This window comes from Argiope bruennichi, chromosome 8, assembly GCF_947563725.1.
Source record: "Argiope bruennichi chromosome 8, qqArgBrue1.1, whole genome shotgun sequence".
NCBI lineage: Eukaryota > Metazoa > Arthropoda > Arachnida > Araneae > Araneidae > Argiope > Argiope bruennichi.
Window position 1 is genome coordinate 94,654,867 of NC_079158.1, and position 15,617 is coordinate 94,670,483.

General features: G+C 29.9%; 1 protein-coding gene across 11 annotated transcripts in view; it reads right to left on the reverse strand.

The window, feature by feature from the left end:
* Nucleotides 1-15,617, reverse strand: part of LOC129980952 (ecotropic viral integration site 5 ortholog-like) — a 173,746-nt gene that overhangs the window by 12,528 nt on the left and 145,601 nt on the right. For 10 of the 11 annotated variants that reach the window (XM_056091470.1, XM_056091472.1, XM_056091469.1 and 7 more), the window contains 3 exons: nt 3,485-3,695; nt 1,922-2,221; nt 554-679 (listed from right to left, as the gene is read on the reverse strand). In XM_056091470.1, coding sequence (XP_055947445.1) covers nt 554-679; nt 1,922-2,221; nt 3,485-3,695 — 637 coding nt within the window. Of the gene's footprint in view, nt 1-553; nt 680-1,921; nt 2,222-3,484; nt 3,696-7,527; nt 8,386-15,617 lie in introns of those variants that run through there. The other variant, XM_056091475.1, reaches the window with a different exon arrangement.

Consider the following 15,617-nt stretch of genomic DNA (forward strand, 5'->3'; position numbering starts at 1 on the left):
AAACAATTTATAATAGTAGCAATAAGTGGAAAAATTATTATAAAATAAATTTATTATCATTGCATCAAAACAAGCAAAATGTCAAAAAATTAATTTCAAATAATACTAAGCAGGCTTATTTTAACATGGCCAATTGAGATATCTGAGCTATTGAAAATTTAAAGCAAGATAAATATAATTTTGAATCCTAATGGAAAGCTACAAAAAGCTGCAATTATAAAAATTGAAAAATATAAGGATAAAAAATTAATTAGCTGATGTATTTGATCATCTTTTTATAGAAAAAAATTCTTAAATTTCTGTATTAAAAAAATAAATTTCCGAATAAAAATTGATTAAGAAATATATTTTAAAGATGGAGAGGGAGGATGGATGCAACAATGCCTGATGGCATTTGCTTTCTTTTTATTGAGTTTTTTTTTTATGAAATTAATGAAATATGCTTACATTAAATAACAATAAGTCATTAAATAACTATAAATAAAAAAAAAACTAGCATAAATTGCATATGATCTTAATAATCAAAATATTACACCATAAAATTGAAATATACCTGAACAATGCATTCCAGCTGATACATACAAAGACCTAATTCAGCCATACTGGGTTTATACATTTCCCTCAGCCTGTAATCTTCCATTAATCTTACCATCACACTAAAAGCATCTTCTTCTGGCATCTAAATAGAGGGAAATGTGGTTTCTTATTATTTGTATCAAAATAAACAAAAAATATTTATATAATAAAATGAAAATATTAACATTTTAATTTCAAAATAGTGGTTTTAAAAGAAAATCTAATTGGGTTACTATTATCAATAAAATTAAGTTTCATAAAATATCCATTTCATGTTGTTCGGCTTGAAAGTTAGAACAATAGAATTTATAGATGGACAGTTAAAATTTCTCTTAAAAGTTAAAGAAAATAAAATTTAATAAGAAAATATCAAATTAAAACTTACAATAGAGAAAAGACTAAAATGTTAAAGTAAATGATTTATATTAATATTAACATTAAGTCTGAGCAAAGTAATAAAATGTTGATTTTGAAAGAATTTTTCAGAAATATTATTCACAAAATAAATCTTTTCATAAAATATCAGAACTTTAATACTGAACTTTGTAATTCATACAAAGAACAAATTCTGCTGATTTAATTTGCAAGACTCATTCTTTCACAATAACTGTGAAATCTCTGCTAATAATAAAAGAAAATGTGTGTGTATTGTGATCTACAAGCCAAATAGTTTGACGGAGTAATGAAATTTGGCACAGATATGCTTTGGAGAAGGAGAATGCATATCTCTGAGCGAGTTTCAAGAAATTTTAATTCATTAAAATTTATACAAGCTTTTGGCATTTTCCTGTGATAATTCTGAGGAATATTATTACAAAAATGTAACATTTAAAAAAACTGATATCAATTTAGCAGTTATTTAAAATATATATATATTTTTTTTACGTAATTTTCAACAAAATATTTCAATGGTTGAAATGAAATTGAAACCAATTTACTTTTTTCATTAAATATTTAATCCTATAATTTTGTTTCAATGTTGACAGCTAAAGAGGAATTGTGTTTATCCACTGCATTTATATGAAGCACCAAAAAGTGAAATAACACTATTGCAAAAGGCAATATGCAATTAGAAGATAGATTATATAGGGACTAAAGTTTATAATAGCACAATGAATTAATGGGACTCGGCTCTATTAGCAAGGCTCATATGCAAAATGAACACAACAGGTGTAAGAATATTAAAGCAACATGTCTTGAAATTGTAGCACAATTTGGTGCTTAAAAATATTTATTAAAGGAATCCTAAACATCAAATTATGCATACTAGATTTCAACTAAACACAATCAATAATTCCAGCGAGTCCGCTGGTCGGCAAAAGCGGATAATTTAATAAATACTAACTTGTAGGAGTAACAGTCCAACGATAAATGCACTGCCTTGACAATAGCCAACTTCTCTGTCATGCAAAGAATAAGCTTTCATCACATTAAACAAACTTTCTTGTCCTGGCCCATCCTTCTCACGAAAGAATTCATGTTCTGGGTACGTTCGCGCTATGTCCCTGAGAATAACTTTCTCACAAGGAGATGTACTTTTCAGATAGTCAGTGTACAGTTCACGAGCTGGACAATTTTGCGCATTGCACAAAAGCTGCCACACAATATTTCTTATATGATTTGGAATTCCTCGTCGAACCAAATCCTGAAAAGAAATAGAGAAAATATTTTTTTTAAAAAAATAATTAATGAAAATAATATTAAACCTGCAATTGATATTCGCACAAGCTTCATTGAACTCAAAAGAAAATTTTTCTTTTGAGATAATTTTGAGAAAATTTTTCTTTTGAGATAATTTTGAGAAAATTTTTCTTTCTAAGATATTATACTAATATAAAATAACAGAACAATATAAATAGAATTTTGGTCATTCTTTTTATAATTAAACTCACTATTCGTGGCAATGGTGGACTTACATTCATCCAATATGCTCCAATGATAAACTGAAAGTGATTTTATTACTATTTTTTAACCTTATTTTGAATAAGCATAGAGAAATAAATTGTTACAATTGAATCAGAAATAATAAAAGAGTTTTTTTTTTCTAACAAGGGAAATTTAGCTATAATTCAGAGAATATCAAAGCAGCAAATTAGAATCATGAATAAATTATTTAAAATATATAAGGTGTTCTGTCTAATGAAAGCCAAACACAAAATATTTTCTAAGTCGCTGGAAGCAAATATTTCCAGTGAAAAACAATGCTTAAAAGGACGTAGAGTATTATATTGAAAAAATTAGGAAATTTAAATTTTTAAACAGTTTTTGGCCGTAATACTCATCTTTAATAAAGTATTCATGCCGTACTAACATTTTAGAGGAGAAAAAAGTTGCACATCTATGATTAAAACTGTCCGAATTATGAAGCTTTGATTTTTAAGCCAATCAACGGCCGTCTTGAACAAGCTTTGATGGATATATTTCTCCAGGCAGCCAGTGATATGGTCTATACTAATGGTACCGAAGGTATTTCACCAAATATGACAAATACGACGGATGATTGCAAAAGAAATTTAACTTCCCGATTTTTTTTTCAAATAATTCACTCAAATAACATTAAATATAATTTTTTGTGCCATTTAAAGTATTTTCCAGTTGAAAATATTCAACTGTCTTTGTTTAGAAATTAGCTAACAGTGCACAATTAGAACTTCCAGTATATTTTGTAACTATTTTCCACACTTCCAGTATATTTTGTAACAAAGAATTCTAACCATACGTTCAAAAAAATATTTCAATTATGTTCAACCTTAAGCAAGACAATGATTAAAACGGAATAAAATCCATTAATAACTACATTATTTTTTAATGTTTGATATGGTTCATCTATTACGTTCTTTCTCTCTATTTATCAATTTCATTTTCGAGCAACTGTACATTACGGAAGTTAGATACAAATGATGTATACCTTGACAAAAGAATTTTTCTTCTTGAAATATGTCTCCCATTCATTGACAACTGATCCCCAAACTTGCCACACATCTTCTTCTTTGTCTTCTTCAGTGTTAGCACTTTGTTTACTGTCAACTGAAGCTACTGAGACCAAGCTAGTGCTAGACGACTTCCTAGAATGCCCAGATGCAAGGGAGTTCAAGGACTTCGCATCCGATTCCAGAAGTCTAAAAAATAGGAAAAATTATCGTTATAAAAATGGAAATAACGAAAATATTTCATGCTGGAAATAAAATCAATAACCTGGAAAATATCTTCGTTGTTGATCTAAAATAAGATGTGTTTTATTTTAATTCATTGCTTTATATTTTCTCAAAGTATAATAAGTATTAAAATTTCCAAAAAATTCGACATCAAGATTAGAAGAATCTTTCCAGTTTTAGATTTCTCTAGGTCTTATAATTTTTTTTTCTGAATTTGTCAGTCTAAAAGCCCAATCAACAATAAAATTAGGCTAGAAAAGTGAAATTTGGTATGTGATTAAAAAAAAAACTAAAACTAAGCATGTGTATTAAGTTTTGAACAATATACGTTTATTAGAAGTTTGCCTATCTATCAGTTTGCTTGTGAACGCTGCAATTTAAAAACGAATTGAGCTAGATGGATGGAATTTTGTTATCAGAATTGTAAATACAAAACAAATTGTGGATCGAATCCTTCATAAGTTTGAATGTCTGGTTTATGCACATGTAGAGATCAACTAACGAGAGAGGTTTTCCCAAAATGTTTTCGTATATCCTCTGATAAATATACTTGCGCCTAATTAACCACATACTACTGGTGAAAAATAATTACAAAACGGCTTATAAGTTTGCTATCTTTAGTGATTTTTTTAAAGACTAATTGTTGGGACGCGGTTAATACATACACGCACAGTAAAAAATAAATATATATTTTGGACATTTCTTTTCGAACCAATTGAAACCAATATTTCACACAGAACTACAACCGCAGTCACAAAATTACGTACAAAATTTTATATATTAAAAATCATTGTAGTTTATTTTTATTTTTATTTATTTTTTTTTTTTTTGTCGCTTTTACATTCTTATGAAAGTAAAGGCGGACAGATAAGCGGTCAGCACTTCGACAGATATGGTTCAAAATTCAATACATATCTACACTTAAAATGTTAAATCTGTGTACCAAATTGCATCCATCTAGTTCTCTTCAATTTGTAATTATCCTGTTAAATTATATTCAAACAGCCAGAATTCCTTTGAATGGATTCCGTTCAAAACTCGATAAAAATCAACAAATTTGGAGTGAAAATCATACTTCACATTTCATCCGTCTAATTCAAAGCATTTCTGAATTATCGTGTTCACAGACAGACAGACATAATTCCAAAAATGTGCTTTTCGGATTCAGGGAAGTCTGATATTTTTCCTGATATTTTGATTATATATTTTCCCACAGATGCCAAAACTAATAAACATACATTCCACACATTCTAATAATGTTACATTAATTTCACCATAAAACATTTCTCATTCATTAAAAAAAAGGGGGGAGGGAATTAATTGCACAAATTCATTTTTTATACCAAGTTCTAATTAATTATATTTTGTATTAAGTAAAAGTTTTAGAACAAGAGGAGAAACAGGTATATGAATTCCCCATTCCCTTAATAAAAATGACATGATTTCTCCATCACACTGATTTAATCGATTTCGTGGCAATTGCTTTGAACGGATTATTCAGGTAACTATGGTACCGTTTTCAAAAAAGAAAACGCATTGCGTGACTTTTATGTACAGAGAAAATACATAAAAATAAAATCGCATATGATGTTCTTTATGAGGCAATTTAATATAATACACGCACATCTTAAGAACAGCGAGACATTCCTTTTTCTCGACAAACTTAGGAATACTTAAAAATACATACAAAACTACATTATATTTACAATCTTACAAAAATACGTAGAAAATTCGAATAATCCTAGTATAATTTTACGCAAGTATAAATATGTTAAGACGCTTTTAGTTGGATATGTATATTATAAAGTAAGAATTCACACGTTTTTTTCAAACGCATTTCAGATAATTAATTCCTTAATAAAATATGAACATCCATTTTTATCAATATTTCCGCTACCTTTAATTTGAAATATGAGGGCAATATTACGAAAAGGTCTCACAGAAAGATTATTTTCTTTCATACGATTGAATGAAATTTAATTCTGTTTCGTTTTTGAAAGTGAGTTATTTTTTTCTAATCAATTTTATCCACAAGAAGTCATGGTTAATTTATAAATATAATAAAAACAACCACTAAATAACTAATTACACGATGAAGATTGAAAATCACGTGATTTGCCTCAAAGTATTATTTTTTGTCAACATAATCACGTGAGTTACCACAATTTAAGCTTTGAAAGTATTGTCCGAATATCTGCCAGTACAGATACTATATAAAAAGATATAGAATGGAAATATAAAAAATGCAAAAGAAATTTGACCGAAGAAAATCCAGATAAATATTTGACTTTGCTACAGATGATGAACAATGCTAATACTTTAATAATTAAGAAGAAGCCGCTTCTGTCAATAGTTACGGGTCTTTCTAAATAAACTTTTCGACAAAGCTTTAAAGAAAGATTTCTTTTCCCTGTAGAAAAATTATCATTCATTTACAATGTCATCAGAGGATAAGTCGATAAATAATGATAAACACATAGCAATTTTTGAATCATTCAATTTTTAAGAGAAGATCAAGTTAAGGAACAGAAATGCTTTTTTTTTTAAAAAAAATATTTAATGTTCGTTGATAAGTTATATTTGAAAGGGCATTTTTTTAAAACGCTTTCTTCATCCGAATCAGTAATGAATTAAAAGAGCCAATAACCTGAAATTGCAAATTAAATTCCTTCCACTTTTTATATATATTTAAAATTATGAGATCTCCAGTACATTTAAAAAAAATTAAATTAGTTGTATTAAAAAGGAGACAATGGATTATAATGATGGATTCAATGCATATTTAATATGTATTATAAAGAGTAATATTCCAAATATAGGAAATCGCTGCGGAGAATCCATTAGAATTCGCAGTTGAAAAGAGTAAAAAGAACAAATAATACTTTATTATCATATAGATTTTGCAAGAATCTTAATATTTTTTACTGACATATACAATAAAAATGATCAATAATTCTACGCATTCATTATATAATTGATGATACAAGATAAATAAATAAAACTTGATTCTCAGTTATATTCAATATTTGCGATTAATTTAAGCAAAATGTCAAACATATAAAGCAGTAAAAGTGCATATCTTGCATTCAGATTTCAATATATCATTATCTTATGGGAGAAATTATTGTTATATTATAATATGAATGATGGTTTACGATGTTATTTGATATTATTTCTAACTAGAAAGAAATTTCAAATTAGGATGCCAACTGCGATGTCTGTATCTGACAATATAAACATATTTTTGAAATCTGAAATACTATGTGGCGATTCCTAGGTAACTTTAAAAACTCGTAGTTGATTATTTCATTTAACATCAATTCTTAATTAAAAAAGCAATTGGTTTCAGAGTTGTGAATAAAATAAAACTTTATTATAACTTTCCTTAAAAACATTTAAGAATGCCTATTTCAAGAAAGAATAAAGTCTAAACAAATTCGAAAAAAAAAAAAAAAAAAAAATCATGCGAGTAATTTGTATTAACTTACAATCAGCAAGCAATGCCCAGCGTCTTAATAATAAACAATTTTAGCCTAACTAATTTCATACGATAAGTTTTTAAAAGTTATCGAATTTTCAATCGAAACGAACTAATTATGCAAGTTATTCTTATAATGCTTCACGCAATTAAAATGGAAAAAATTGCTTTAAAAATCATTAGCCACATTGACATACTGCTGATGTAAATCTAAATTTAAGAAAAATTTAAACAATATGTTTTTAAAAAAAATAATACATCCAAGAATAATAACAAATAGATTAAGGCTAAAAAAGAATTCGGATTCAATTTTCTTACCTTCTCCCCCATTCCCATATAGAACTTGAAAGCGAAGAACTTCTGGATCTCGCCACATTCTCATCCCATGACAAAATACTATCATCACATTGCACTGACACTGATCGCGAACGTATACAATGTTCGTCAAAAGTATCTGGTTCTTCATAATCTACAACCATTATAAATTCACAATTTCTTATTCCAACTTAGACATGTTGACAATGAGTCTCGACTTTTAGAAAACTTAGCATATAAACTAAGCTAATCTAGCATGCAAAGATACGTGACTGTTCTAACACTTGAAAATAATGCAAACGTAGTACTGTTGCCCGTGCCAACCTTAATAAAAACGTTCATGAAACAGAAAACATTCAGGTTCGATATCTATAAATAAAGGATACTTTAAGCTTCTGGTACACAGACAGCTTTCAATCCATCACTACTGTAGCATGAAAAAGGCAGCCACTAAGATATATGGAAAGCCATTTATCGACTTATGCCAGTCTTGGGATAAAAAAAATTCTGCTCGTCAATATTAAATAAGGTCAGTAAGTGCAACTCTACTTTGATAAATTACTGAATATAAAAGACGGTTCGATACGCTTTTTCATTTTCAGAAACTGTTTGCTTCTGCATTTGTATGCGTTTTTTTCTTACTCTTCAATTTGGACAATCTTTTTTTAACAGCACGAAAACTGTCAACGCTTCAATACACGCTATTTGAGTTAGTTTTTATAATGAAAAGTTCAAAACGCAAGAACTTCTTCACAACAAAAGTATAAACACAAATTTGAATAGTTTTTCTAGAACAAGTTCTTCAGAAGTGTATGCTTCCTATTAGGGCATATACTGGTTTACTTTAGAGAATTCTGTAGGATTTACGTATTATTTTAAGATAATACAATAAATCAGCATATTTTACATTTAATGACTACTAGATACTCCAACTGTAGCTATGTTAAATGCAAAAGGCAAAGATAAAAAATATCAATATACCGCTTGCTGTCAACACCACAAGTGCCGTTTGTTCTTTATAAGAATTTAATAACGCCGGCTAAGATCTGAACACAGTCTTTCTTCTACGAAGTCTTCGTTCCAACTAATCAAAACACATACTGCAGCGAAAAAGGGAGAGTTCGATTGAAAAATAACCCGCTACTTAGAGAGATGTAAGACAACAGTTGCACTTTCGAACTTGCGCAGCACACAAGTGGATGTTAAGGAGTAAAAGGCCCATTCACATCGCAAGCAGCAAACAAATTTATAAAAATAAAAACTCTCAAGAGAGCAACGCCTAATAGTGGGTCACGGCTTAGCTCCAGGGTCACTCTAAACTAAATGATGTCTGATTTCATGGCTGTCTTCTGCAAAAGTGCTGCTGCCAGAGGCACCGGAATTTTCACCGACAAAACCGATTACTAGCGGGAGGGAGAGTTACCATGGCAACTATTACAACGCCTCTTTCACCCGCCAATGAATATTATATGATTTCCTTCTGAATAGCCCAAGAAAAGAATTGGATGAAAAGGGGAGAGGTAGAATCCTTTTCTATTCGGATACGTGACGTAAATGCAAATAAAGGAATCATGGCTGGGCTTTAACAATTCATATTACCAACCAGAGTATGTATTAGGAGGCTCTTGGAAATGATGCTCGGGATCTTTTGTGATGGAGTGTTTAGTAGCCCGAAAATTCTAGCGATGCGAGAAGATAATAAACCAGGCGAGGAAACATTCGTTGAAATATTACTCGGCATTGTTCTCCTAAAATTATTATCAGGCGATCTTCCAAATGATATTTAAGAGAAATGCGGTCGATTTTTTTTTTCTCTCGAAATGATACTATTTTTTTGTACATAATAATTTCATTTGCGAATTTTTTTAAAGTTAATTTTTTTTTAAACTATGGCGTTAGTATTGTGGGGTCGTTAAGGAGTTCAGTAAAAAGTCCAAATCAATGTAACAAGTATTTATTTACAGGTTATGTTACAGATAGACAGATAATTTACATATGTAAGTTTAGAATAATTTTAAATATATATAAGAGCATGGATGAAAGCATGTAACACATGATATCGCCTGACCTGAAATGAGTTATAGCGCCACAAGGCATCAGAGGACGCTGCCTCTGACATCATCAGTCTATTATGGTTAATATTACAAAAGCGGCTACAGTATTAATTTTATGTTGACTACAATTCAGTGAGGCAGATATAATACACTAACTCTTCGGAATTTTCATACAATATATTTTGGTTTGCTTATGAATTTATAATTTCATTAAAAAAAATCTTTAAAAACACAACGAACAAGTGAATCTCATAGTCACTAAAGAGATTACAGAATATATCTTGAAATATGATGCATTTTGCCAGATTCTATTGTGCATCGAACATAAAGGAAAAATAGCATTGATTTACAGTTATTTTGATTGTAGCTAATTCTCTGAATCTCGCATCTTCACATAGAATAATTTTAGTTTAGTTTAGTTATATTAACGTCCTGTTCTTTTAAAGCAACACTAGGACTATTTTGAGACGGACCCCATAACTTTGAACCACGGTCAGATGACGAGGACAACATCTGAGCTGGCACCCCCTCTCCAAGCTTCCACATCATACCAGTGGAAAGGTATTAGCATTAACGGATTTAACGTGCACCAGACTCGCTTACACTACAGTTCATCGGTGGAATCAGGTATCGAACCGAAAACCTTCTGGTTCCAAAGCCGAGACCTTACCACTAGGCCATCACTGCCACGCATGGAAGAAAGGAGAGCGGGAAGAAAACAAAACCGATTTATTTGAGTTTATTTTGAGCAGAATAATTGGTAGGTTATATTTCAGCATGCAATTTAACGTCACTTTTCCTTCTATCAGTATACTATCACTAAAAAAATTTACCATGATAAAAATTTTGCTGTCTCAAATCTACGAGGTAATAAGATCTTTGAACTCTTTATTTGTACGGCGGGAAACTTGATGATGAATGATGACTCGCTATACATCAACAGATAATAGAAAAAAGATTCCACAAAAAAGAAATCACCTTATCTAAACAACTTACTAAACAGATTTTTCAACACATGCTGCTTAAGATAACATTTGCTATTCCGACAAAGCAGCCAAAAAATTTATCGCAAACAGGGAATATAAGGTAAATATGCGAGGTCAGCTGCAGTATCCCTTAACATTCTCATCATACAAAAGCCTCTTTGTCGTAACGCAATACTACCCAGAGACTAAATCCACGTTTTGCTACACTCAGGAATTTCGGTCACGGGATATGCCGCAAGGATCGCCGCGAAAGTGCTTCAAGTGCAGAGAGAAATTTAATGCGGTTTGATTCACACTGAAAGTCTTGCTTGGTTCAATAAGGCACAATGGACATTGTGAGGGCATATGGAGGTTTAAAATAATTTAATATGAACATTTTGACTGCAAGTACATTTCATCCAAATATTTTAATTTCGAATCAAAGAGTTTAAAAGAAGAAGAGATTTAAAACGAAAAAGTGGTCAACATTTTCAGGGAAAGCTCAAAGATTGGTCTTATTTGTTAGGTTAACGCCTCATTTTCAACAGATGCGAAACATTTATAAAATGATGGTAAGGTTCAAATATTAAAATAGGACTCTTAAAAAAATGAAATCCATATATTCTCTCATCTTCAAATGTATGCCAGGTAGGGTTAAGTACGAAAGTTACTTAATATATTAGTAATTTAATATATAATATATTAGTTTAAACACATTTTTTAACACTAGATCATATTAGTTCAAACGCAGTTTTACATTAACATGATAACGCCATCTTCAGCACTCAACTGGTTCAATTGTAATTGAAAATGTATTATTTTCAAAATGTCAACCAGATTTAATTGAATTACTAAATTTTGTGTAGCTAATTAACAAATTTTCTTTTCCCTTTCTAAAACAAATCAGAGGATGGTTAAATATATTCTCCCTTTTCCTTCTATTATCGAAACACAAATCTAGAACATTCTTTTCACAGATTTGTTTTTGATATCATCATATCTGTGCAACATCAAATTATTTTTTTATTTTATTTATTCATTTATGAGAAATATAGCTTGAATTGATTCCCATATTGTCAAAAGGTCTATATCCTATATATTTTCCTATACTTGATTAGAATCATTTTAGTTTTAAAGAATTTGAAGAAGATAAGTATTTAAAAAGTGCAATTCTTCTCTTAAATGTAACTAATTGATTCTACAATTTGAGTTCTTCGGTAATCAAGTTCCACGACACTGCTTATCCCATTATAGTTAACGCCAGTATGAAAAAAATGACACGAGTTTCGAAGATACATAATGTTTTCTCTGTAGCGAACACATATTTGAACATCAAGCGACATGGATGACATGATAAATGTTCATATTATAAACGTTCATATAAATCCTTTATTTAAAAAAAAAATATCTTTTGATTATGTGGCTCACGGCAAATCGAGCAAAACTTATACTTAGAGGTATTTACATCACAAAATATTTGAACTTCTTTCCATAATTTCTACAACAATTCAATGAAATTTCTTTATCCGAATATTCTGAACTAGCATTGGAATTTTCAAAGAGATACAATTAACAATAAATAACCTTATTATATTCATTAAAAAAATCAAACGAAACTTCAAGGCTTAAGAAAGTGCACTGACTTCTTATAGCCTTGAAAATGTAAAATGATAGTGTCAAAGATGATGGGGGAAAAAAAATGCAATAAACAAAGTACAATCTCAATCGAGTAGGTCAATCAGTTCGCCTGAACTGAAAAAACCGTTAAATGAAAGACATGTCCTCCAGCTAATTGCTGGAAAGTGTGGTCCACCTTTCATTGACGTAGTCAGTTTGCAAGGATATAAGGCAGTTCAGTTCAGTGCAGAGCAGAGGTATTGCCCAGTGACCTTTTTTATTCGAAACCCTATTTTATTCACTAATTACACTTATTTTTTTGTTTCAGCTGTCACGTGGCGAAACATAAAAACGAAAAGCCAGTAAAAACAAACAGCATCGTAAGTAGTCTGCCTGATTTGGAGCAACTTCCATGAAAATGAAAATAGGCTAAGAGTGAATAAATATCAGGTAATTAAATGATCGATGGGTTTTTGTTTAACTGCTGTGCTCTACATTTGCTGTTTGCTTTCGATCGTGCGGCTTACTTTCGAATCGATCAGTTCTATCATACTAAACATCAAGAGATTTCGATTCATGAATTTCTAAGTAGGTGTTCGCAATCTTATATCTTCTTAGCAAAGAAATAAGCTTGAACGCTTTTCAAAAAAAAAATACTTCCATCAAGAAATCATTGACCAGTAAATATGAAGCATGATGCTTTTCGAACAATCACCATTTTGATGATTTAACATTTTTATTCTTGATAAAATATTAAAGACCTTATTTATGAAGCAATCATGCATGACGATTAAAAAAAAATACGATTCATCAATGTCTCGTCACTAGCAAATGAAAAAGTGCAAATCCAAAGTAAAATGCAGCTGGTTTTGCGAATAATACATGCAAGAATTTTTTTTTAAATACATGTTTTAAATAATTTTTTAAAAATACCTGTAAGAAAACCGAAGCAACCAAAAATGTTTAATTTCAAAATTCGTGACAGTATAAATAAAAGAGAAAGAATGGAAATAAATTAATAGTTTAATCATTAGAAATAAAATAAAACACACGATTGGACTAAAACTTTGGCTGCCCATTAACGAATTATTTATATAACACATTAGTTAAAAACATATTCCTCGTAACCTAAAATGGTCAACTATCACAATGAAATAATTCCTTTTAAGTGATAAACAGAAGATAACAATTTGCCAAAGATGTTCAGATCTTTAAGCACAAGTTCAAAATTATAAAGAGCATAAAAGGCAACTAACAATTAATACTACACATAAATAAAGACAAAAATGAAACTCTATCCATTGGTTAAAAAATACCCGAATTGAGGGAATGTGTTATTTATTATATAAGGAGTTTTATAAACAAAACTAATTGCTCCTTCGAGTATCATCATTACTCCAGTCTATACTCTTCAAAATTAAAATATACTTAAAAAGATAATATAAAATGCTCACAGTTCTAAAAGCTTAGATATGAAACCATTTCATCCAAATCTTCATGGAATTCTGTTCTCTTCTCCACATATTATAAGAAATTTATAAGGGAAAAATTGTTTTATACGAATGTAAAAGCAGATTATGATGTTATGCTTTAACAATGAGGAAGTTACCAATTATGCTCTGAAACCAAAGTTATTGCCGATCGTAGACATCGGTAAAAGAAAAATTACTCTTTATTTTTTTTTAACCTTCACATATCTTAATATTTTATAGAGAGAGATGATAAGAAGATCGTAACGGACTACGCGGCATAAGAAAAAAAGCTAAGGAATAATAGAATCGATACAAGAGACACCAAACTACAAGATGACCCTTATTAGTGCCATCTAATATCTAACTGAATATATGAGTCGTTATATATGTCCGTTTATCCACCATAAGTAGATGCGCTGCGCATTATTGAATTAAACAGGTACTTTTAACTTGATGTTTATCATGTGAGAGTGAACTAACTCCATAAAATGCAAGGCAATTTTTTTTTCTATAAATCAACAAGAAAAGAGAGACAATATTAATTTTTTCTTCTCTATAAGATTCCTCAATTTAAAAAAAAAAAAATTAACATCACACATTGGAAAATTGAAAGGGAAAAAAAAAACACCACTATCAAATATTTAACGACAGCATAAATCAACTATCAACATCCCGAACATAAAATTGCCAACTTGATGTTTGAGAATACCGACAAAAGCCTTCACGGCCAAAGGTAGCTTACTGATGCAAGACAAAAACTTCACCAATGGACTGTAAGAAAAAAAAAAGTAATTCCTTCCCTTTAGAAAACTAGCAGTCCTTTCATAGATAACTACTGTATGTGTCGGGTCAGAGCATCATTCCCTGCGGATCAGGAGGCGGAAAACAGGGAAAAGAATCAGTCAATGAACTGCAGTCGGTGACTTTTGATGGCAATGACGACTTCCGCTGTAATGCGTGGCAAAATATTTTCAATGCCACATTCAGCAAGTAATTTTTGTTTACTAACTCTAGAGAAACAAATCATGGAAACAATTATATTCTTGTATTTCAAGGTTTAACTTTATAATATATGTGTATGGAAAAACTGATTAATTTTTTAAATTCATTAATTTCTTTTACTTCATTTTTTTTTCTCTCTCTCCTTTTCCTGTAAATTCTTTACTTTTATATTATTATCTTTTTTTGATTTTCGTCTAACAATTTTTTGAATTAATTTACATACATAAAGCATTTTTTTTTTTTTTTTATAAATTAAACAAAACATGAAGAAAAGTATAGATTCTCGTTTAGTAAAACATATTTTACAGCTAAGTGTACTGTAAGAACTTAAAAAATGTAGGAAATTCTAAAAATAATTTGCAGGGAGCAAAATTCATGAATCCACCGGACTGATTTCCCAAACAAAAAGCAATTTACTATGGTTTAGGAAGATTACTGCCGCCATTTTGAAATTGCATAAGTGTTATTTTCATGGGTATTTCATAACATTGAAATGTAGGTAGAGATGATCTAGGCAACACATAAACCTGAATCCTCTTTTTCATATCGTCAAGCCTCGACAGAAACAGATAGTTTGCATCCGTCTTATAATTAGAGAGCAGCATTTCTCCAACAGCAAACTTCATTTTATCTATGCAAAATTATGTTTTTTCTATACAAAAATACAAAAGATTTCACAAATCAAAGTTTAAATGTCAAATGATTTAATCAGGTAAAAAACTTGAGTTGTATCTATTAAAACCAGCCGGAATGCATTCCACAAAACTTTATCGCATAATCCCTAATAAGCGTGTTATATCGGCATCATCCTTTTCACACTGTCAAACATCAAAGTATCACTAACTCAAGCATGCCACTGGTGTACAATAGTAACGAAATATCAATTTTTGACATGAATTTAACATTTTTAATGAATCTATCGTGTCATCCTTAGCTATTAAGCTCTAGCATGCGGTAAATAACATTAGAAAGTCGAATCTGTA